At 35.8% G+C, this 23,490-nt stretch overlaps 2 protein-coding genes and 1 pseudogene across 2 annotated transcripts; all 3 read right to left on the bottom strand.

Moving 5' to 3' along the window:
• Positions 1–4,185: 4,185 nt before the first annotated feature.
• LOC132181373 (protein DETOXIFICATION 40) lies at positions 4,186–8,828 on the bottom strand. Its single transcript, XM_059594566.2, has 7 exons — positions 8,460–8,828; positions 7,747–8,378; positions 7,504–7,560; positions 6,123–6,361; positions 5,528–5,646; positions 5,049–5,135; positions 4,186–4,435 (listed from the first exon to the last, which is right to left on the bottom strand). Exons 1-7 carry the CDS (start codon positions 8,793–8,795, stop codon positions 4,376–4,378), a joined length of 1,530 nt encoding a protein of 509 aa, XP_059450549.2. The 5' UTR covers positions 8,796–8,828; the 3' UTR covers positions 4,186–4,375.
• Positions 8,829–15,469: 6,641 nt separating this feature from the next.
• LOC132181573 (putative disease resistance protein RGA1) lies at positions 15,470–19,402 on the bottom strand (annotated as a pseudogene).
• A 565-nt stretch (positions 19,403–19,967) lies between these two features.
• Positions 19,968–22,602, bottom strand: LOC132180249 (putative GPI-anchored protein At1g61900). Its single transcript, XM_088516386.1, is given in 11 exon segments — positions 19,968–20,149; positions 20,603–20,644; positions 20,789–20,812; positions 20,815–20,931; positions 21,490–21,501; positions 21,642–21,854; positions 21,857–21,886; positions 22,072–22,229; positions 22,231–22,345; positions 22,348–22,444; positions 22,447–22,602. Coding segments are annotated over 11 exon segments (1,038 nt in total). The 3' UTR covers positions 19,968–20,075.
• Positions 22,603–23,490: the final 888 nt, after the last annotated feature.

Here is a 23,490-nt window from a genome sequence, read left to right as displayed (position 1 = left end):
CCAATCTTCAATTTTTTATTTTATTTTTTCATCATTTTGAGTTTAGGACCTGAGTTTTTAATTTGATAAATTAATTTAAGACATGAATTCGATCGAGACCTTTGTTAGATTTTTCGCCAAATTGGGTATAATAAAAATAGAAAAAAAAAAATAAAAAAAATTGTGCAATAGCATTTGTAATCTAATAGAAAAGGATCCCAGAAAATTTAGTTTACTTTGTGGGAGCCCTGCCTAGCTAGAGCTACAAGATATATATAACTTTAGTAAAACGCCGTTCATCAGGCTATCCAGCCGGCCGACCGTGTTGAGGCTGCACGTACAAATCAAGATCTTGTTTTAGTTCATGAAATTGGTTCCTTCTTTTCCTCCCACTTGTTCAACCTTTTGGTCGCTTCTTCCACATCACCATCACAATCTTTTTGGTTGCTAATGTTGTATGGATTAGGATTACTTGTAATTTTTTGTTCGGATTGTTGGTTGTTTGCTGGAACTAGTGGCTCATATTAAAACACTAGTAGTTGGCCAAGTAGACGAGAATGGAGTGAACGGAGCGGAAGTCTACTAGCCCATATGCTAATGAAGTTATCTAGGTGTACAACTAGGTTGTGGGGGTCGGTCAATTTAATTGAAGGGATCAAATTAAGCGATACTTTAACCAAAAAAATCCTGGAAACATTTAATTAAGAGGAAATTGCATTAGGTCAATTTTTCTTGGTACTATGTGCGTGCGTTGAATATATCTTCTTTTTAAAATTAAAATTGTTTTATTTTTTTTTTGTAATAAATTGTATATATGTTTTGTTTATTAAAAACGCGTACCGTTTATAAACTTCATTTACGTTAAGACGGAATAAGTAGGAATGATTTGGCATAGGTGCTGGACGTACCAAAAAATGAACTTTAGGATAGCCCGTAAATAAATATAATGACACCGTTTAAAATGAAGCAGCACCAACTTAACGGTGGAGATGGTGGGGACTCACGGTAGTGTGAAAACCATGCACAAGTGTGATAAGGTTAGGCGAAGGAGCGTGAGGCGGTAACCAGGAGCAGGGAGGCCGATAAAGACAGTGGTGAGACGCATTTTGGGTGAAGCTGATGGATGATAATAAAGCGAGCTTGAATTAACCAAATTTGAAATCCAAGGCTGATCAGGGAGAAAGAGGTGATGTAGCGAGCCGGAAGAGACGGTCAACCAGAGGTAGAGGGATTAAGGCTACGATTATGGGAAGATTAGGGATAAATTACCAAAGGTGATGAATAAGGTCTCATGAGAGACGGGAGGGTCTAAAGAGAACTCTAGACAGCTAAAAACAAAAGAGAGCGACTTCATGAGAGAGGAGAGGAGACTTCCCTCCTCCCAAATGGAGGAAAAGCAGAAGACTTGCAAGAGAAGTTCTTGCTAAAGAAAAAACCTGGGTCAATGTTGTAAACGTTTAACTTGATAGGTTTAATCTCAACAATTTTGTTTTGTAGGGTTGAGAGGTCACATCTTTAAGGGGTGCTACAGGCTCAATCTTTGGCAGAGACAGTGGTATCTTGTCCAGTGTCATTGGGTATGTCGATTCAGATTATGCTGGTGATCTGGTTGTGACACGAGGAGATATTGCATTGAAGGAAATTGTTTTTGAGGAAAATCCAGTGGATATGTTGACTAAGCTAGTTCCAGTTCTCAAGTTCAAGAGTTGTTTGGACTTGTTTGTTATTCTTCGGGGTGTTGGAGGAAATGTCGTGAGGAGATTTACATTTGCGACTTGATGAAATTCAAGATAAGGTGGAGATTGTTGGATAATGACTTGATTTTACAAGTCATGGTGGGCCCCATAATTTATTTATTTTCTCCCAGCAGATTTCTTCATGGTAAAGTTTACTTCATGAAGAAGCATGTTTTCTTTCCTTCACCATGAAGCATTTGACAGACTGCCGGTCACTTAGAGCCTGTTGGGATTGCGTTTGAGAAATAGAGCTTTTAAGTCAAAAAAAACTTTTGGGCAAAAACTTCATTTTTAAGCTTTTGCCAAAAGTGCGTTTAGGCAATTTTTAAGCTTTTTTAGACATTTAAAAACCCTTTTAATTTTTTTACCAAACGAGTACTTTTTTCTTCAAATTGGCTTTTTGAGTGTTAAAAACACTTTTAGGCCTCTCAAACATAATCCCAAATAGGCCATTAGTATATATGACTTTAGTCATTCAACCATTCGTGAGGTGAGAGGGCAGGAGCTTTGTGTTGCTGCAGTTTTGTGTGAGGGAAAAAATGTGAGCTGGGCACAGCTCTTTTGCGAGAAAGAGGGCAGCAAGTTTTTACAAGATTTAGAGATAATTTCTCTTTTGTATATTAATTTGTGAGCTTGGGTGTATTGGGGCTTTTGGGTTTAAGTGATTTTGTTTGTATTACTCTTTATACTCCATCCGTTAGTAAATTTCTCATGAATCGTCTCTGCCAATGGATGTAGGCTTGTTAAGCTGAACAACTTAAATCTTGGTTCCATGTGTGAATATTTGTTGTTTTACTATTCTGATATTTTTTTGCTTCATTGGTGATCTTATAATTATTTTTATCTCAACAATAAATATCAAGGTGATAAATATTAAATTGGTAAAAGTGTATATATGAGAATAAATAATACAGTCCCCAAGGGGTAGCTCAATCGGCTGTGAACCACGCTTAATGAAGCGGATGTCACTAGTTTGAATCCCTCCTCCCCTTTCCTTGTGTGTACATGTCAAAAAAAAAAGAATAAATAATACAGATATGATAAGATCTCACCAATTCTTTTTTAAATTTAAATTTAAATTTAGAGGAAATATTCTACATAGAATATACACGAACGAGTAAAAGTAAAAATTGCCAACATTTTACTGCAGGGGAACAGATCGAGTCCAAAGTTTCCTTCCATGTATCACATACGACATACCAATATACCATATTTGAGCATATAGCACCATCAAAACCTTATTTTTTATGATACAAATACAAATGGCAAATAGAAACGGCAGCATACATACTCCAAAAAAAAAAAAAAAATTCTCTCCAATTTTTTTTTTTTTTTTTTTTTTTCAACATCCGCCACCACCGCCACCTCCACCGCCACCACAACCACCACCGACGCCGCCACCTCCGCCACAACCAGCACCACCACGGCCGCCTCCTCTTCGAGGTCTTCCAGAGTTATCATCACCGCAAGCAAAGATGAGCATGGATATAATTGAGAGGGACATGATGATCATGCCGAGCAAAAGTAAGCCACCCGAGCTCTCCAACGCAATACCTGCATCATCGACATGGGCACCAACTAAAGGGCCAAAATCTCTCGCCATTAGTGGGATTTCGTTCTCTTGCTTAGAGTGGAAGTTTAATTAACTAGTTTTTCTGAAAAAGGAAGTTTTAATCAGTTAATATATATACTTTCTAAGATTTCATATGCCAACAGTATGTGCCCCAACGGTCTTCAAGTTTGATCAAACACGTAGGAACTAGGAAGTTTCCCTCCCATATGTGAGGACGTACAAGTCTTGAAGACGTGCAAGTCTTGAAGACGTGCACGTCCTCACATATGGGAGGGAAACTTCCTAGTTCCTACGTATGTGAAGACGTGCACGCAGAAGACGGAATTGATCAGTATCTAGTACGGCCAATACGATTCCATAGTCATGCCGTTCGAGTTGACTAATGCACCAACAGTCTTTATAACGTGATGAACAAGGTGTTTCGTAATTACTTGGATTGGTTCATAGTTGTGTTCATTGACCACGTCATGGTTTACTCAACCAATCATCAAGAACACAAGGACCAATTAATTAGGATTAGGATAAATTTTTGGCTAAAATATAGCTTTGATCCCTTCAATTTGGATTGATTTGGATCAATTTTTTTTCTTTAAAATTTAAAAAGGATTCAATTTTAATTCTTGAATAATTTGAAAATGAAATAGTACGGTCTTTATATATATATATATATATATATATATATATATATATGGCTCATAAAGACATAGGAAATGCCATCCAGAGAAAGAAAAGGGGAAATCAAGTCACCAATCTTCAATTTTGTTTTATGTTTTTCATCATTTTGAGTTTAGGACCTCAGTTTTTAATTTGATAAATTAATTTTAAGACATGAATTCGAGACCTTTGTTAGATTTTTCGCCAAATGGGTATAATAAAAATTAAAAATGGAAAAAAAGAAATCAAAAAAATTGTGCAATAGCACTTGTAATCTAATAGAAAAGGATCCCAGAAAATTTAGTTTACTTTGTGGGAGCCTTGCCTAGCTAGCTACAAGATATATATAATTTTGGTAAAAAGCTGTTCATCAGGCTATCCGGCGGCCGGCTGTGTTGAAGGCTGCACGTACAAATCAAGATGTTGTTTCAGTTCATGAAAGTGGTTCCTTCTTTTCCTCCCACTTGTTCAACCTTTTGGTAGCTTCTTCCACCTGCAGTTTAATATAAAATTTCATTTCATATAAACAAGAAACAAATGCCCTCTCTCTCTCTCTCTCACACACACATACACACACACACACATATATATATATATATATATATATATATATATATATATATATATGGACACCGATCAAATGGTGTACCGATCAAATCACCATATATCACAATCTTTTTGGTTGCCTATTGTTGTATGGATTAGGATTGGTTGTAATTCTTTGTTCGGAGTGTAGCTAGATTGTCCAATTGCAATTGTGAGAAGCTTTTGATGGACTCACTCGGTCGAGCACTAATTACTAGGGTAAGTAGGCTCCATCTGAGTCTCTCAATTAGAAATTTAGACAATAAATGTGAAAGAATTTTTATGGGATTCATCTATCAGAACATGGACTGCTGTCTGAGACTTATTTGGTCAAATAAATCTCATAAAAATTCTCTCACATTTAATGTCCGAATTACTAACAATTATGACAGTAAAATTGCTAAAAATCTCTATCATAAAATCACAATAATTTGCAAAACTTTGCACTATGATGGTTAAACTTGTTGCATAAATAAATTTATCAATGAGAGAAGGATGTGAAGGGACTATATATAAATTACCTCTTTATTCCAGTCCGTCCGAAACGTTACCCACATCAAAATGATAGTTTGCGCCACCGTACCGCCAATCATTCCCAGCCATATCCCCTGCAATTAATATACATACATGCACCACAATCATTCTACACCTCATTTTCTCTGCCCTCATCATCAACAACACACCAACTTTCTGTCATTTTTCATTCTGTCAATATTTTGGACAATATTTGACGAACTGGTTTTTTGGGTTCTCTTTAAACTTCTATATATATATATATATATAGAGAGAGTTTTCTTCCAAATTCTGTAGAAAAAAAATTCCTCCAAGTGTGTCTTATATATAAAAATTACATACTTTTGAAAATATATACCAGCTAAATAGATTGAATTAAAAAAATAATAAAATAATAAAAAAAATAAAAATAAAAATTGAAGAAAAAACTTTGTCCCTCGAAAATTTTGCTCCAAAGAGCTTTAAATCAAGAAAAAGTTGTAAGTACCTTAGCACCAAGTTTGAAGTAAAACCCGAGAAGCAAACCCAAGGGTACTCCAACCCCGTAATAACATGCAATATTTACGTATGCAACAAAAGCTTGCCATCCACACCCAACAGCTACGCCTGCAAAATGCCATTGAATATCACATGTTAGATCTCCTTTCAAAAAGTAATAATAATGATTATTTCTCCTTAAATTATCTGGAATAGCCATTTTCCAGGAATAGAAGGACTCTAAAACAATATCTCAAAAAATCATGGGAGTAGTCGCTCTCGGACCATCAGGGTGATCTCGACCACCAAATGGTGGCTCGGACCACCCATGCTCGGTGGTTCGGGGAGGGGCCGACTAGAACGAAGGGTTCTATTCCTATGTTAATTTTTGAAATCTGATTTAAATATTTGTTGATGACAAACAAATGAATAAGAATGATTATTTCGATCATTCCAATTTTTTTGTATTTTGATAATACTTATTCCTATTATCTAGTAATCATCATTCCAATGTACCAACATGCCGTTAATGGGTTTAGGCCTACAATTTCAATGAAGAGGAAAATGCCATTTGAATAATCAGTGATAATTAATGCAATATATACCTGATAAGACGGGTTGGACTCCATTGAGTAGGAGGGTGAGGGCTAGAAGTGGGCAGAGATCGGAGACAGCGGCGGCTACAGCTTCACCTTCGGTGAAGGCATAGCTTATGACGTCACGCAAAGCAAGCACAATTAAGGCCGCGATTACAGAGATAATGAAAGAGATGAGTGTCACCGCCACCACTGAAAATGCTGCTGACTTTGGATTTCTTGCTCCAAGCTCATTGCTCACTCTCACGCTGCTTGTCATCAACAAACAAATCATACTCTATAACTTATAATATTAACACATAATTAATTGAAGTGGTATATTTTATAATTAATTGTTTATGTATTATAAAAACAATTGAAGTAGCAAGCTAGAAATTAAGTCTTCCTTCCACTCAAATTAATTGTTTATGTTTAAAATGAAATGTTTATAAATAAAATTTTTTTTTAAAAAAATCTAATTAATTGTTTACGTTAGTTAGCCTAAGAAATTTTATTAATTTTAAGCAAAAAAGAAAGAAGTTTTATTAATTAAATGAATATATATTTTAAAACGTCCTAAAAAACTGAGGAGATAATAGGGGTGAAATAGCGGGCGGTTAGCGGTTAGTGGCTAAAACCGCTAACCGCAACCGCCTAGGCGGTTAGTAAATTTTACTAACCGCCTCCGCTAACCGGGTAGCGGTTAACCGCCCGGTTAGCGGTTAACCGCTTTGGAATAACCGCTTTTTTTCTAACCGCTTTTTTTGGGCTTTTTTCTTTGGACCGATTTTGGGCCGGTTTTGGGCTCACTTTAAACATTTTTTTTCTCATTTAAAATTTTTTTTTTTTCCCTTTCCATGGCTATTTTAGCATTAAAAATTGCTATATACCAAAATCTTGTTGGCCACCTTCTACAAATCTACACATCATATAATATACAAATAAAATTACAACAAAATCATCACTTCACTTGTAGTCTTATACATAAACTCACAAGCAAGTTCATAAACTCACACATAGAAATAAAATAAAACACAAACAAATTCATAAACTCACAAGCAACCAAAAAAACCAACATATATGGTTAAACTTGAATCTTGAGGCTCATTTCAATCAACCAAAAAAAGTTCATAAACTCACAACTTATTGTTATTATATATATATATATAATATATAAATATATATTATATTTAAAAAAAAGCGGTTAGCGGGTAGCGGTTAGCGGTTAGCGGATTTTCAAAACCCACTAACCGCTAACCGCTAACCGCAACCGCCTAGGCGGTTAGCGGTTTTTACTAACCGCTTTCAAAGCGGTTAGGCGGTTAGCGGTTAACGGTTAACGGTTATAACGGTTAACGGTTAGCGGTTGCGGTTAGGCGGTTTTAAATTTCACCCCTAGGAGATAATATACCTTGCAGCTGCGTTGAACCCAACGGAGATCATGAAAACCCATCCAGATATTGTTGTGCTGCAATATGTAACCCATTAAAAGGTATTAAAAAATAAAAATATAAAAACTATTGCACCTCGTACAATACTCTAAGCATTGCACGGGATCACAATCCTATATATATGATAAGTCAAAGATGATGATAAGAAAGAAAGAAACAAAAGAAAGAAGCTAAAATTCTTAAATGAAAGCTACTTGTCTTACCAAATGGATAGAGAATCGAGAGCCAACTCAGGGTTCTCAAGCAAACCAGCCAGAAGAACAAGAATCTGAAAATACCACGTCTCTAGGCACAGCATCACAGCAGATGCCACTGACAACCTGAAGAACTTCGGCAATCCCGAGAAAGCTTGGACAGAGAACCCTCTCCACGTGTACTTACACCTCTCACTTTTCACTATGTACACAAACTGTGCCACCACTATAATCCACCATGAAAAGCTCAGCACCAACGATGCCCCCAACAACCCAAGCCCGATCTTGTAAACCGCCACCCAGCTGAGCAAAAGGTGTATCACTAGAGTGGCTGCTGATATATATGCACTAGGAGTCACTATGCTTTGAGCTTGTAGAAATTTTTGGATGGGGAAGTTTACTGCATATGCGAAGATTTGTGGGATTAGGCCGTAGACGAAAACCGCTGCGGCGGAAGCAATTTCCGGCGACTGGCCAAGAAATATTAGGATGGGCTTGGAGAAGATGTATATAATGCTTAGGAGGAAGCCGGCTACAGTGAGGATGACGGTTGATCTTTGCAAATATATTCCTAGCATTTCGTACTTTTGTGCTCCATATGCTTGCCCACATAGAGTCTCCACAGCACTCCCCATTCCTAACTATACATTATAAATCGTTAAATGACGCAAAATATTTAATTGAAATAAGAGATAGATAAGAAAGATATAATTTTTATGTACCATGAGGCCGTAGGCAAAGACTTGGATGCCGGTGTTGCCGAGAGAGGCTGCGGCGAGCTCGAGGGTACCGAGGTGGCCAGAAAAGATTTGGGTGGACATGGACATGAGGTAGTTGATCATGTAAACGACAACCGCCGGAGCAGCGAGGAAGAAAAGGAGCTTGAGCTCGATCCATGAAGCGTGTCGGAGACGCAGCAAGAAGGGAAGGGTATTGTCGGACAATACGCTCTCAAGCTCGCCGCTTGATCGGTGCTTTGTGGTGAATGATTGGGACGACAAAGATGGTGGGTTTGTTTGAAGCAGAGGTTGAAGGATGTTATTTTCTGAAGACCCCATGTCGAGTTGGGGATCGAGGAGAGTTTGGTGCTTAATTGGGGTGGTATATATATATATATATCTGCAAGTGGCGGTGGAGGAAGAATTTAAAGGAGAGAATGGGTATGGATGCGGCTGCTTGAGAAGCGTGCAATTGCGGTAGAAGTGACAACTTTTGACATGCAAACCTATGAAAGACAACAACTTCAGCAATTTTGTTGTCTAGATAATAAACTATTTAACAGTTTACTCTTACATTTGTTGTCTCATATATATTAATAATTCCAGCAGCAAATTGTTAACAGCTTGATACTTTGTTAGCTAAGGTTGACCGAAAGTCGAAACATAACATTCCTAACAAAAATAAAAATAAAGAAAGAAGAAAAAAATAATTGTTGGGAGTATATTTTTTTTGGGACAGAATTTTTCTTTAAATTGGTTCTAATTTAAACACATATTAATGTAATAAGTGAGTTTGGATTAAATTCTTTCAACAGAATTTGGAAGGAAAAATTATCTATTTTCTTCAATTTGTGGGAAAATCTGATGAGATGGATTGAGTAAAAATAAAAAAATAAAAAAAGCCATGAACATGAATGGTAAGATATTTCCATGAAATGAATATTACCAAGGAAATTAATGGAAAGGTGAGGTGTGCAATTAATGTGAAAGCTGCCAAAAAAGAACCCCACAACGTAGTTTTGTTCTGTTGACCAAAAACGAACGGGAGGGAGACTGGAGACATCAATGTTGAAAACGTTATTAATTGATTATTATATCTTCATTTTTGTTACTCAATTAATTAGGGAAAATCATTGGATGTTGAAATTGCGGAGATGCCCGACGCAAAGGAGACGACTAGTATATGATCACAGCACACACGTCATATTTTGTTAACATTTTCTTGCAGGGAATTGAAGAGAGATATCAAAGTCCAAAGTTTCTTTCCATATAAAACATAACATATATTGATATAAAATTAAATCATTACAATCTGTTTGGCCAACTCAGCAATATTCCACAATGTACAATTATGTACTACAAGCCAAATTAAAATTTTCTTTTGCTTTGTTTTTGCTTTGTTTACGTTTCAATATCTAAGTTTTGTCTCTAAGAGGTAGTTCAATTGGTTGGACCACGCTTAATGAAGTGAAAATTATTAGTTTGAATTTTCTTCTCCCACGTGTGTGGACATATAAAAAAAAAAAACCCCTAACTTGTGAATTAATTTTGTTGTTTTTCTTTCAAATTAATTAAGTTGGAAGAATTTTAGCCCAACCAAAATTTTTCTTCAAATTGGATTAGAAGAATTTCTTCTAAATTAATTTATTAAACTGATGTCAGCCCAATCCTCCGTTCCTCTATGCGCTATGCCTAAAAAAATAAAAAATAAATAAAAAAATCATTTAAACAGTAACACTTTCAACTTCAAATCGGGATCGGGTTCAAATCGAGTTGGACATAAACCAGGCTCCACATAGCCTAACATCACATGCATTTTTAATATAATTAACAAAACATGTGACTCTCTGTTTCATTTTTAAAAATTCATGGAATCAATTTAATAAATTAAATTGAAAAAATTTCTTTTAACTCAATTTAGAGGAAGAAAAAAAAAATCGTACACAATTATGGTTTTGCAAATTATTTTATTTTATTTTATTTTATTTGTAATGATGTATGCACCAATCAAATTTGAACACGTAATTTCATTCATCACCGCACATAAAGTGATAATGCTATTATTAGGCCCGAACCCAGTTGTGACTTTACAACAATTTGACAACCCAACAAAACAAAAGAAACAAACATAAAGAATATTAATGATGTCCAAAAACAAAAGAAAAGGCCAACATTACTTTGTGATCAGTATGTGATCAGATTTAAAGCCAAGCTCTAGCCATAGCTAGTAAGCCAATTTGGTTCAACCATATCTTATGGCAAAATTTTCGTCTAGGACGATTTTTTTTTTTTTTAATGTTTAAAATGCTTGCCCATAAAAAAATAGTAATAATTACATGCATTTTGAATACGCACTAACTTAATAAATTGAGATGTAAAAAACTATTCCCCATATGGAGTAAAACTTTATCCATCTCAAAACCTACTCTATAGGAAAATCGGTCTTTAACGACGACTCAAAGTCGTCGATAAAGGCCCACAAGTCATCACTAATCAATATCAGCAACGACTATGGTCGTTGCCCCCAGTCGTTGCAAGTAATTCGTCGGTAAAGACTTAATAGTGACGACACATGCAAGGTTGTCATTGTTGGTAGTCAGTAGCAACAACACATGTCGTCGCTAATAACTATCAAAAGTTGTTGCTGAAAATGCTTCTTAAATGCCAATGTCGTCGCTAATGACTCACATATCAACGACTATATTTATCGTCGCTGATGATCATCGTCGTCTACATCAAATGCTTTTGTTTTTGGCCGATTAATGTTTTAAATTGTTCGGCATGAATGATTTAAACATAACAATATGTTAGAGCTTATCTCAAGAACTCTTTTTCTAGTTAAATATGTTAAAAGGTCTGAAATAGAGTTCATTACACATTTTTAATGAATAAGTCTTAAAGTAGCATGAGAAAACTACATAATTGTCAAGTTTTTAAGCAGATGCCAAAGAAGGCATATATCAACAACAATGTTTCTTGAGAAATTAAACTTCATATATAGCTAAGCACTAAGCAGCAAAAAGAGGATTACAAAGAAAGCTTCCCAGATGTAAGAACTGATAACTTGTATGACTCATCAATACCATATTGTAACTGCACAGAAAAGAAGAGCATATATTAAACAAGAAATTTCCCCAAAGAAAATAACCAAAACTAAATGAAGCTATAGAAAGAGAGATGAACTTGGATTATGGAAGCTATAATTTCATGTTCAAATAATATACTTTCATTCAACAAATTAAATTGCTCTGTTCATTCTTCCAAAGTAACTAAGTTATAGAATAAAGTATACTTTGGCAAACACAAAGCTAATACCCCAATAATGAAGGCTCATAAGATCACATGGTTGATATTAATATATGCTATAAGGTGCCAATTCTGGGACCTCAATGTAACATTTTCAGATACCCCGCATGATACAAAAACTAAATCTCTTCCAAAATCAATCCAGAATTATTTCCAAAGAAGAAGATTACCAATCAATGATAACCAACATATATGGTACCTATATAGACCAACTCATAAATGATTACCAAGCAGATTTCCATAACTCCCACAACTCCATAAAAACTCACACAACCATGATTTATCACAAGAAAAATATCATAGCAAAAGCAGCAAAACTTATCATCTACCAAGACTTTTTCCTGAATCTCATATGAAAGAATTATCTTGTGGAAATATTAAGATTGCATCTTGTAATGCGTGCCTTGAAAGTTATGGTGGGACCCAACCGGTTTTGGTTTGTTTACAAGTTTGTCTTGTACTTGGATTCCTTCTCCTAGTTGGAGTTGGAATGCTTGTCCCACACTTATTGGGATTCCTCTTGGCTCTCGGAGATTTCCACCGACTTTGCCTAGTATATAAAGGCATGAGCTCCTTATGTTTTTGTGTGCCAAAAGCAATTGAGAGAAAGAAAAGGTGAGAGCAAGAAAATAGAGAGTTTGTTTTTCCCTTTTTGTTATTATTCTCCTTTGGGCAAAGTGAGAATTGGATGTATTTGGGGCTTTGGGTTTGAGTGGTTTTCTCACCCTGTTACTCTCTTGTACTCATCTTTTGATAGTGAATTTTCTTTGGGTCGTCTCCGCCAATGGATGTAGACTTGTTAAGCCGAACCACTTAAATCTTTATGTCGTGTGTGATTGCTTATCTTTATTATTACGTATTCTTTTATTTTTCGCATCTAACGGGTCTTGGGAAATATGATTAATTTCCTAACACATCTTGCACACCAAAACCCGAGGATGATCACAAATGCAAACTGACAACAAAATGATTCATATTTCAATGGAATTAATGTTAGGTTGTTAATTAAAACAAAGAACACATGAATGCAAAGATTCTAAAAAAAATATGATATTCCAGAAGGCAAAGAGACATCATGACTAGTTTACACATCCGCTGCATCACATTCCCCTACTATCATATCAACTCATCCCCCGCGCCTCTTCACAACAGATAGCAGGAACAAGATCATACAAATTGACCCAAAAAAAAAGGCAAAACACTAGATCAGCAAAGCACATCTAAGTCTAACCATCATTCACAAAAAAATAATAATAATAATAAAAAAATTAGGTAGAGTAGAATCCTTGCACCAACCTCATCATAACAAAATAAGGTGTGAAGTTCCTAAATCATATCTTTTTAAACATTCCCCTCAAAATGAGCAAAATTCATACTTGTGTTCCTATTACATATAGAAAAGAAAACAAAGATGTCATCAGTAAAAAAATAGTTGTTCGGTGGTTCAATTAAAAGCATAACAAAACATATCTTGTATATATATATATATATATATATATATATATATATATATAAAACACATTTTGGGTGAATGGCTGATCACTAATCCGTCTAATCTGATTAAAGTTTTTGATTTCCAATACCACTTACCAACATCCTAAAGAAGAATGAGAAAATTAATGAGAATTTGTGATTTAACTAAAATCATAATCACTTGTTCAAGATATTAAATAATCTCTTTCAAGGTAAGGAAGTACCAATTATAGATTAGGGCTCTTTCAAAAAATTTAAAGTTTTGCCTCTTCATTATAAAGAAAATAACAAAGAGAAAGAAGGAAATATAGCATGTGCACTAGCAGGAATAAAAATTAATCTTCTTCATTTATATTTCATTATAAAAAAACTAATTACATGTGATTGCAATTAGCATAACCCCTCTCTCATTCTCTGTATATAGTATATATATGAATACAAGTAGTCAAGATTTATGAAGCTGCATGTTTTGATCTGTGTGTAGCCAAAAGAAGCAAGTAATAGTGAATCTGAAAATCAAAGAAGCATACTGTTAAGGGTCTATTAATAAAGGTATTTTATGATTAAAATATCTTGGATAATATGTTATCTTTATAGATAATATTAGAAGTAGAGATCTGAATTTAAATATTAGAGATAAGTATTATCATTAGAATAATTTATTTTACTTAGTCTTTTATTTTCACTATGCATTGTTATTGTCTATTTATAGACATCAAACTCATTAATAAATGGATCAGAGAATTAATCTCAAACCTTGTGTTTGAAAAAAAGATTTTAGGTTTTCTCAAAATCTAAAAGGTCTAGATCCTCTCAAAATCTAAGATCTAGGTTCCCTCAGAATTTAAATTCTATCCCTTTACGTGTTTGTGTTTGCAAAAATCATTCACGTAACCCATATTGAAAAGCAGTAATGAGGGCACAAGCAGGTGAAACATCAAGAAGTGTATCGACCACCTGCAATGTATGAGTGAAAGATTTGAGTGATTACTTAATGGAGAAACGATTGGTAAAGACCTAAAAATTATAAAAGATAAGCTTCTGACTCTACCAGGGCTAGCTTTTTTCCATAGCTACTAAAATAGAAAATGTTGGGTTTATGGTATGGGCTTGACCCAAAAAATAAAAATAAAAATAAAAAAAGGTTGGAAGCCTTGAGCATCGACAAAGGTCTCTAGTGAAAGAAAACATAATGCGGAAATAAAAGCGAAAATATAAATGCAGAATAATAACTAAGCAAAAGAGAAAGAAACACAAGAGACACAAGATTTAAGGTAGTTCGACAGTATGCCTACATTTACGCACTAAAGCCCTCTTGGCTACATATTGCATTTATTGAATGAGTGATTTTGTACATAAGGGGGACTCTTTATATAGGAGCCAAATGGGAGGGAAGCTTCTTAATATTTCCAATGTGGGACAAGGTGTATTATGTCTCTTAACATCTAGAGTAAAGAGCTAGCAAAGATTCATGACCCACAATCACAAACAATGGTCCATGGAGTAGGGAAAAAGGTGTGTGGCACAAGCAAACTCACATAGTCCACAAGTGATCTTAGACATATCACCTTCATTTTTAATTATAAGCGAGATATTGTCGACCATACAAATTCAAATATTCTAGGTAGAAAATAATAAAGTCGTTAAGCTACCGAAGGATCAAACGTATTTAACCCAAAAATCAATCTATAAACAGAGAGAGTTGCAGTTAGACTCCGACAACAATAATAATAAATAAATAATAAAAATCTACCTAAATATGCATTTGATTCAAAGAAAACCTAGAGTTTTGCAAAATTTTATTGAGTTTTTATGAAAAATTGGAATGGGAGTGACTTGGTCTATCATAAATTACCCACTAGGGCCACTACGTGATGCTACCATTTGTAGAGTAGAAATTTCCAATGTAAACGCAAGAAACATTTAAAAAACAAAAAAGAAAAAAAAAAAATGAAGCAAGATATATCTTATACACGGGAATTGCATTGAAGTGAAAAATAGAAAAACAATACAAATTTGAGAGCTTTGTGCAAATCTGGTTGTCAACAAGGTCTGAAAATGTGTCTATGTTCCATGCTACAGTTGGTTCCATATGAAATCAAATATTATATACCAAAAACCTGACAGAGTAATAAACGAAGATGACCAACAAGAAGAGGAAAATTATTGTCTAATGGTGGCTTAAAAACCTGAAGAATAATTGGTGCGTTAGGCTATGAATCCATTCCATACGATCAGAAGAACTGTTGCCCACAATAAAAGTATGGGATGTGAGCAATTTTTGGCCAATCCTCGCCTGTTCCTTGTTCACATCTTTCCTCCAAGTGATGACACCTACCAATTATCAAATAATGTAGAGAGGGGAGGATATGAATCCCTTCAGGCAGTGATATTAAATTTGGACAATTGAGTATCTTAAGTATCTGAAGTGAAGTGAAGTTGCCTATCCACTCCGGTAAAGACTTAAGTGTAGGGCAGTTCTCAATTTGAAGCTCTTGCAAAGTGGTAACATGTCTAAGCTCCCTTGGGAGAGACACCAAGTTTGGAACATTTTGTATATATAGCCGACGAAGTGTTGTAGATCCAAGGCATTGTGCGCCCTTTTCAACCTCATTGCTAACAAGTTCCTTGGGGGTAGAAATCTGCAGATCTTCTAGTGCAGTGAGATGTTGAAAGAGTGGAGACATGGGTATTCGTAGTTTACGACATTCCGAAATCTCCAGAGTCTCAAGAGAAGTGAGGTTTTGCAGCCACTCCTCTGGAAGATATTCAAGTTCCTCTAAACATTGAAGATAAAGAGACTTCAATTTGGAGAGAGTGGAAAGGGAAAAGGAGGAGGGTGTTGTTTCGCTCCCAGGTGCTATGACTGGTGTTAGACACAACATAGGACAATCACTAATATCTAAAGAGGAAAGGCATGGAAATGATGGAAATAATGGAAGATGATGGTGTTTGTCATGCTTAGCTGTTACTGCATCCCTCATCCTCCCCCATCCCCTCAACTTAGGCAAATCGCTAAGAGTAAGACTTTCAAGGGACAAAGAGGACACATCATTGCCATCATTGCTTATGTACTCCAGTGCACTTAACTTCCTAAGATGAAGCATCTTGAGAGAAGGGAAACAGTCCAATGGTGGGATATGCTGGCACCATTTACAATCCCATAAGGTAATATCAACCAAATTCGAGAGCAAGGACACCCAACTGGATAACCTCACACCTGCAAACCCATGTATATGTAATTGTTTCAAATTTAGGTGTGGCCGAAGGTTTTGCAACAGTTGTTCATCATTTGCAATTGTTGTATCACTATCACTACCATCTTGTGGGTTCCACTTTAATTCTAGACTTCGAAGGTATTGCTTCCTCTCCAAGTTTGCAGCCTTGGCTTCTAATGGAGAAGATCTCAAGTGCTCTAAACACTTGATATGTAATTCTCCTCTCAACTCATCTAAACTTTTGAGATCTCTTAGCCCACCCTTGTGCTTTGGAATAGAACTTTCCTTCTTCCCCAAAGTGTATAGTGTTAGTGTCTGGAGAACAGTCAACTTTCCTAGTCCATCCGGCATATGAGTCAAACTGTAACACTCATGAAGTGCAAGATGCCTAAGACTGATAAAGTTTCTAGTGTTTTCAGGCAATTCTTGAAGCCTACTACAATTATTAAGTCGTAGTGTTTGCAAATTCTGCAATTGAGTTATAGAAGCGGGGAGCAGTTCAATATTTCTATTCCAAGAAAGATCAAGAAATCTTAAATGCTTTAACTTGCCAATGAAATTCGGCACTTCTTGAATGTTTGATCCACTCATATTCAAAGCACGCAAGCATTCAAAACTTGAAATAATTGTATCGTAGACTGGCTTATGGCTAGGCCTTGTTGGAAATAGCAGAAGAAGCGTTCTCATTTTGTGTGCCTTGAGCAAGGGAGTTGTAATATCCCTTAATGAATCTAAAGAATCACATGTCATATGACGAGTTCTTTCAACTACTTTTTCTACGTTTGGAATTGAAATTATGCACTCACCCCTGCTACTGACTCTGCAAGATCATGAATAAGGTCATGCATTTTGCATGCTTCTATATCACCATATTCATTTATATTTATGTCTTGGAAGAATGACCTCCAAAGCAAATTCATAAAATACTCGCGACCAACATCTTCGAGACATCTGTTTGTATCAGATGAATGAATAAAGCCATGAGCTATCCATAGTTGAATCAACACCTCCACTTCAATTTCAAAATCTTTTGGAAACAAAGAGCAATAAGCAAAACATTGCTTCAATTGTGACGGGAGATGATCATAACTCAACTTAAGTATTGGGAAAATACCATTGTCTTGTTGAGTTATTTTGTAAAGCTCACTATTTTTAAAATACAACCAATCAACTTCTGAGTTTTTGAAGTATAATACTCCCTATGCTCCTTATAGTAAGAGGAACTTGTGCACACTTTTGTAAGATCTCCCTTCCGATTTCTACTAGCTTTGTATTCTTTGGCTCTTTCCTATCTTTAAATGCCATTTTCTTAAATAAATCCCAAGAATTACTTTCAGATAGACCTCCGAGAAGATACGGTGACACTGTGCCTGTGATCTCTGCAACTTTCGTGCTACGTGTAGTAATCAAAACTTTGCTTCCCCTCAAGCCACCTAATAACAGTGTTTCCAAGTCCAACCATGTACCACGATTCTCATTCCATACATCATCTAAAACAAGTAAATATCGTTTTCTATCCATTTTTGATCGAAGCAGACGTTGTAACAAATCCATCTTAAGGGTTTCGGGTCTCCTTTCAATTGCACATTCTACAAACAATAATTTTCATATCAAAAGGATCAGGGACGCACACCCACAGTCTGAGCTCAAAATGGTTTTGGACTTCCTCGTCATTGAACACATTGAGCAAGAGTAGTCTTACCTAGTCCACCAATTCCAACTATGGGAATGATGGAAACATCCTCTTTCGCATCAGAATCCAATAACAACTTTTTAACAGCCTTCTTTTCATCCTCTCTTCCAATTACTTGCTCATCACGTACAAAAGAATGTGTATCTTCTCTCTTCCTATGCTCAAATTGTGTCCTTGTAGCCGTAGGACGCTCAGTGAAGCCAAATTTGATCCTATCAGCTGCGATTTCATCCAATCTCTTACGAAGTTTTTTGATCCTATGACCCATTTTAAAGCCATATGCAAGCTGGTTCGATTTGGAAAAGAAGTTGCGCACCTATAATACCCCCAAATATTTAGTATGGTCCATTCCGAAAAGTTAAAACATTTTTTGGGCTATGTCCATAATTAAGGGAAAATTTGAAGGTCGTGTTTGTAATTGTTGTAAGTTAGATTTTTTTTGTTCTTTCATTTAGAACCACTCATTCGAATCTGTTTGTTATGATAGTTTTAGAATTCCCCTACTGTTGGAGATTTTGCATGATGTCCTTTAATAGTTGGGTTTAACATTAGAATGAACAAACTGATGTAGCCCTTGTCTTTTTGTTGTGTGCATTCAAAATTGATGTGACTTTTAAAATTATCATTAGATTTGTAACAGATTATTATTGTATTTTGATCCAATGATAATTTTAAAAGCCACATCAATTTTAGGTAGTCACAAAAGTGACATATATCATTACTTATAGTTGGGTTTAATATTAGAATGAACAAATTGATGTGATCTTTGTGTCTCCCCTGGTCTTTGTGATAGATCATTATTTAATTTCGATCCAACAATGATTTTAAAAGTCACATCAATCTTACGTAGACGCACACAAACATCTATCATTACTCTTAAAATTATAATTATCAAATTTCTGTTTTGAATTTACCTGTTTTGCCATCTTATTATCCCGTGTCATCACTTGTCGGCGTAGAAGTTGAGTGGAGAAGTCATCCAGCAAGTCGTTGGCGTCGTACATGGCATCCTTGAGCTTTCGAAACCAATCTTTGACCGCATGGTTTTGGGCCTGCCGGCATCCAAAAACACAGCTTGGATGGTGGAAACCGTGTTGCCGAGCATTTTAAGCTCATATTTGAAACCACATAGCAGTCCAATCTCCTGGAGAGCCAGAGAGCCCAAACTTTCAGCAATACTCACAGCGGTGTCGACGAGAACTGCTTCGGCCATTTGTTGGTGTTCAAGCAGAGAGGTGTTGGAGCGTAGAATTAAGAAAGAGTGTGTTTGGTGTATTATTGAAGTAAAGCTAAATGTCATCCATTTTTTCTTACTGATTTGATGCGGCCATGGCGTTTATCTCAGTGGTCAAAGTGATAATGCTTTTTTATTAGGCCCAAAACCAGTTGTGTTGTTAAAAGTTTCAACCATTTGACAACCCAGCAACTCCCCAAAGAAAATTAGTATCTCCATATCTTTCCACGAAGTTTACCTTCAGAAGAGTTTGAAAACCTTTTTTTATTAATGCATATAATTTTTATTTGTATTTTTAATAAAGCATGTGATTCTCATGTCTAATTTTTAAAATACATGTAAAAAAAAAAAAAAAAAAAAAAGTTGCGAGAATTACATGCATTTTGGACACGTACATTTTAATTTAATAAATTGAGTTGAAGAAAATTCTTTTGAATAAAACTTTATCCATCTCAGAATTTGAGTCGGTAAATGACTGATTCTGAAACATGCTATTTCCCCGTCATCAGTTAAAATGTCTACATATTTGATTTCCGATGCCACTTACCATCCCAAAAAGTATGAGAAAATGAGAAACTTCTTCAAGATATTAAATATTCTTATGCATACAAGTAGTTAAGATTTATGAAGCTGTTTTCAACAAAGAGCAGCTTCTGTTTGTGGCCAAAAGAAGCAAGTAGCAGTGAGTACGAATATCAAAGAAGCATGTTGAGAAGCAGGAATGTGGTCACAAGCAGGTGAAGCATCAAGTTGTCAGTGTATTGACCACCTGCAATGTATGAGTGAAAGATTTGAGTGAAGCTATTACTTAATGGAGAAATTATAAAAGAATGAATGAATTATTAGTCAGGATAAGCTTCTGACTCTACTTGGGTCAGCAATTTTCCTTAGTATCATACCAGAAGACAATTATTAGCATGAGTCTACTTTAGAATGAATTATCTAGCAAGATGACATTTAATATGCAGAGGTGAATAGAGTTTTGCCAGCAGCTAGAAGCCTGACATATTAGAGACATAGGTTTCCAACTTTCATATCACTGCCAAATTACATTTTCATTTTATTTGTATAATCTCCTAAGAAGATCCATGCAGCCCCAATTTCAATCTAGTGGGGAGTAAAGGTTAGTTGAGTTGAGTAAAGAAGTGACTCGCTGCACAAATTAAAAAAAAACTAACCTTTTTTTTTTTACGCAGCAATATAGGTCGAAGTCCCTTACCACTTTGTGCAGATGCTGCTGTGGGGAGTGCTGGAAGGTTGGCAGCTGCAATTCCACAAAGTCCAGGAGAAATCAATAAAAAAGTGGGAGGGAGAAAGAGGGAGGTGGTGCAGTAAAAAAGTGGACACAGAACATTGTAAGCAAAAATAGAGTCCATTGACAAAGGAAGATTAAACATTTGAGCCATACTTTTATTGCAGGTAGAAGCAGGACATAAGATTTAGAGGGCCAAGGAGCTCCAATGTTATCATTAAGATCACAAATGAAGCCGATCCCTGAAGTTTTATCATATGTTGCAGCTGAAGGCAGCTTGGTAAAAGGCAGCCAGGATTCTAAAAAAAACAAACGGATGAAACAAAGTTAACTTTACAGAAATCTCACTGAAGAATAAAGAAAGGAATTTCCAGAAGCATTTTAAATGTAACAAATATATTACTATCAACGCCTACACTATAAGCGCATGCCATAGCTAATTTCAAGTTTCATCATGATTTAAACAACTCCTTTTTTTTTTCTTCTTTTGTAGGGCGGCAGGGGGGAGACATGCAATTCCATGCTCATATTTGTTAACAGAAGTTTACATTGTAGCAGAAGATAAAGGTAGCATGGCCAGGAAACTTTTCGCACCTTCGATTTTCAAAGAGACTATTTCGTATGGAGATTATAAGAAAACCAATCTTGTAAGGTAATCAAAGTGAGTAGAAGACTCACATGATCCTAGAAGATCAGGAGACACTAAAAGCAAACCTACACAAAGAACTCAAATAAAGGCCTCTGCTACAAATCTTGAGATGCAAGCAAGATAAATTACATGGAACATCAAACTGAAACCTGCAAGATTATGATGTTTAAATAGCTAGAAAACAGCATTTTCAAAATAAAAGCAGTACCTTGTGATCCCACTGGCATATTCCATTAGTAAATTCCACCAGCATCAACAACGAATCACAAAAAAAGTACACTTATCAGAATCATTTCTTTCTACAAGGCTGAAATAGGAATGCATTTGCTCATTTAAGTGCTATAGAGTACTACAACTGACCTGGAAGAGAGAAATCCTTGAGGTTTATATGACCCGGATTATGAACATTGTAGGAGACATTAGCTTTCTGTAACCTCATGCCAAGTGATGCAGCACAATTCAAGGCTTGCAAGTTGGTGAGGAAGCTCTGCTGTTGCAATTGAGACACATAACTCTCCATGGCTTTGCGGCAAGCTGTCTGGTTGTTTATCAGATTTCCACATTCTTTCACATGTTTGTCATGTTGGGAAAAACCAGTGGACAGACTGAACCAAGTAATAAAACAAATTGAAGATCAGCAAGTCAGACGTAGAATTTAGTATTCCTAATTGATTCTTCGAGATAATAATGAAAAAGCATATCTATACAAGGTCTTTGTCAGAGACTTGCCAAATTTTTAAGACAAACATGTTCTTTCTTTTTGCTTTTTATTTATTATTTTCATGCTAACCTTTATTTTCATTGCAATTTGGAAGTCTTCTAAGAACAGTATTTGCTAAAGAAGGATCAAGTTTACTGGCCAGCTACCTGAGGACAATATTCTCGCAATCATCAATCCTTGTTAAGTGCTCATGTGAGAAAGGGAACTCATCCATATTTGACATATCTTTTTCTAGCAGCATCTAGTATAGCATTTTGGCAAACTTGGTCACAACACTCATTGACAGGATCAATTCTTCCACAAGCAACCATAAGTCTTGAAGACTCCACAGTGCACTCAAAACAGAGCAAGAGAATTCTGTGAGGTTCTCTGGGTGAAACGAACAGATCTTTTGGAGATTATCATTTGCCTCTTAACTCTCTAGGATCTGCTCAACACCTGAGACTCTGAGAGACAGTGATTAGCATGAGTGTTGTTCAGAGAAAGGCTCCTGGAGTACTGATTACTTGACTGACCAATAATGATCACTACTGTTGCGTCAAATTGAGGACACCATACAGTTAAGCATTTTGATGGAAGAGCTCGTGAAAGGATTTTCATTATGATGAAGAACTTTGAAAGAATCTAACGAAAAAAAAAATGAACTGGTTCAACTTTGTTAAGCTATCTGATGATCCTGCTAATCACATAGCAGATGTTTCAGTAGCCGCTAGTGCAGCAGGATCACCTCATGATCCACACAACAAGCATGGCATCGCAAGTGGGCTCAAGCGCAGACTTCAAGCGTATCTAGCTTTTCTATTAGATTACTTCTACTTCAAGTTAAAGTTGTAAAACTTTAAGTTTGATTATACTTGTAACTCCTTGCTTATATATACTCAATGAGAATGCAATAGAAAGTATTCCGCCAAATTCTGTTCTCTAAGAAATCTTTTATGGTATCAGAGCCCTTGTAGGCACACACCCCAAATTTCTTCTTCTCCTTTATCATCACCAATCTGTTTTCAATGGCAATTCCCACATCTTCTTCTTTTGCATCAACCTTCTCTCCACCTACACTTTCCCAATTCAATGGAAAGCTTGAAGGTCACAACTTCCTTGGCTGGACAACACAATTTCTTCTTATCCTGCGCACCCATGATCTAGTAGGCATAGTTGATGGATCTGAACCATGCCCTCCCAAATTGATCAAAGATGACAGCGGGAAGGAAACTCTCAATCTAGAATTCACCATCTGGAACATAAAGGATCAATGTATCCTCAGCTGGATCAATGTATCCTCAGCTGGATCAATCTGACACTCTCTGAGAAAGTTCTGTTCACGGTCTATGGACTTGATACTTCCAGACAAGTCTGGTCAACTTTAGCAACAAAGTGTGCTAATAATTCTAGGTCTCGAATTGCCAATCTCAAAAGAAAATTGCTGAGTCTCCACCAATCTCAAAAGACAATTGCTCCTTGACCTATTCAGATTACATTCAAGTAGCC

This window comes from Corylus avellana, chromosome 5 (genome assembly GCF_965113065.1).
Source record: "Corylus avellana chromosome 5, dhCorAvel1.hap1.2, whole genome shotgun sequence".
In the NCBI taxonomy this organism is placed as follows: domain Eukaryota; kingdom Viridiplantae; phylum Streptophyta; class Magnoliopsida; order Fagales; family Betulaceae; genus Corylus; species Corylus avellana.
The sequence above is the reverse complement of the archived record's forward strand: the minus strand, read 5'-3'. Positions and strand labels throughout refer to the sequence as shown.

Coding starts and splice junctions, on each gene's coding strand:
- LOC132181373 (XM_059594566.2), bottom strand. CDS start 8,795: ATGGGGTCTTCAGAAAATAACATCCTTCAACCTCTGCTTCAAACAAAC. Junction 5,136..5,527: donor ACTTCAAACTTGGTGCTAAG/GTACTTACAACT, acceptor TATTAATTGCAG/GGGATATGGCTGGGAATGAT. Junction 4,436..5,048: donor GGACGGACTGGAATAAAGAG/GTAATTTATATA, acceptor ATTAAACTGCAG/GTGGAAGAAGCTACCAAAAG.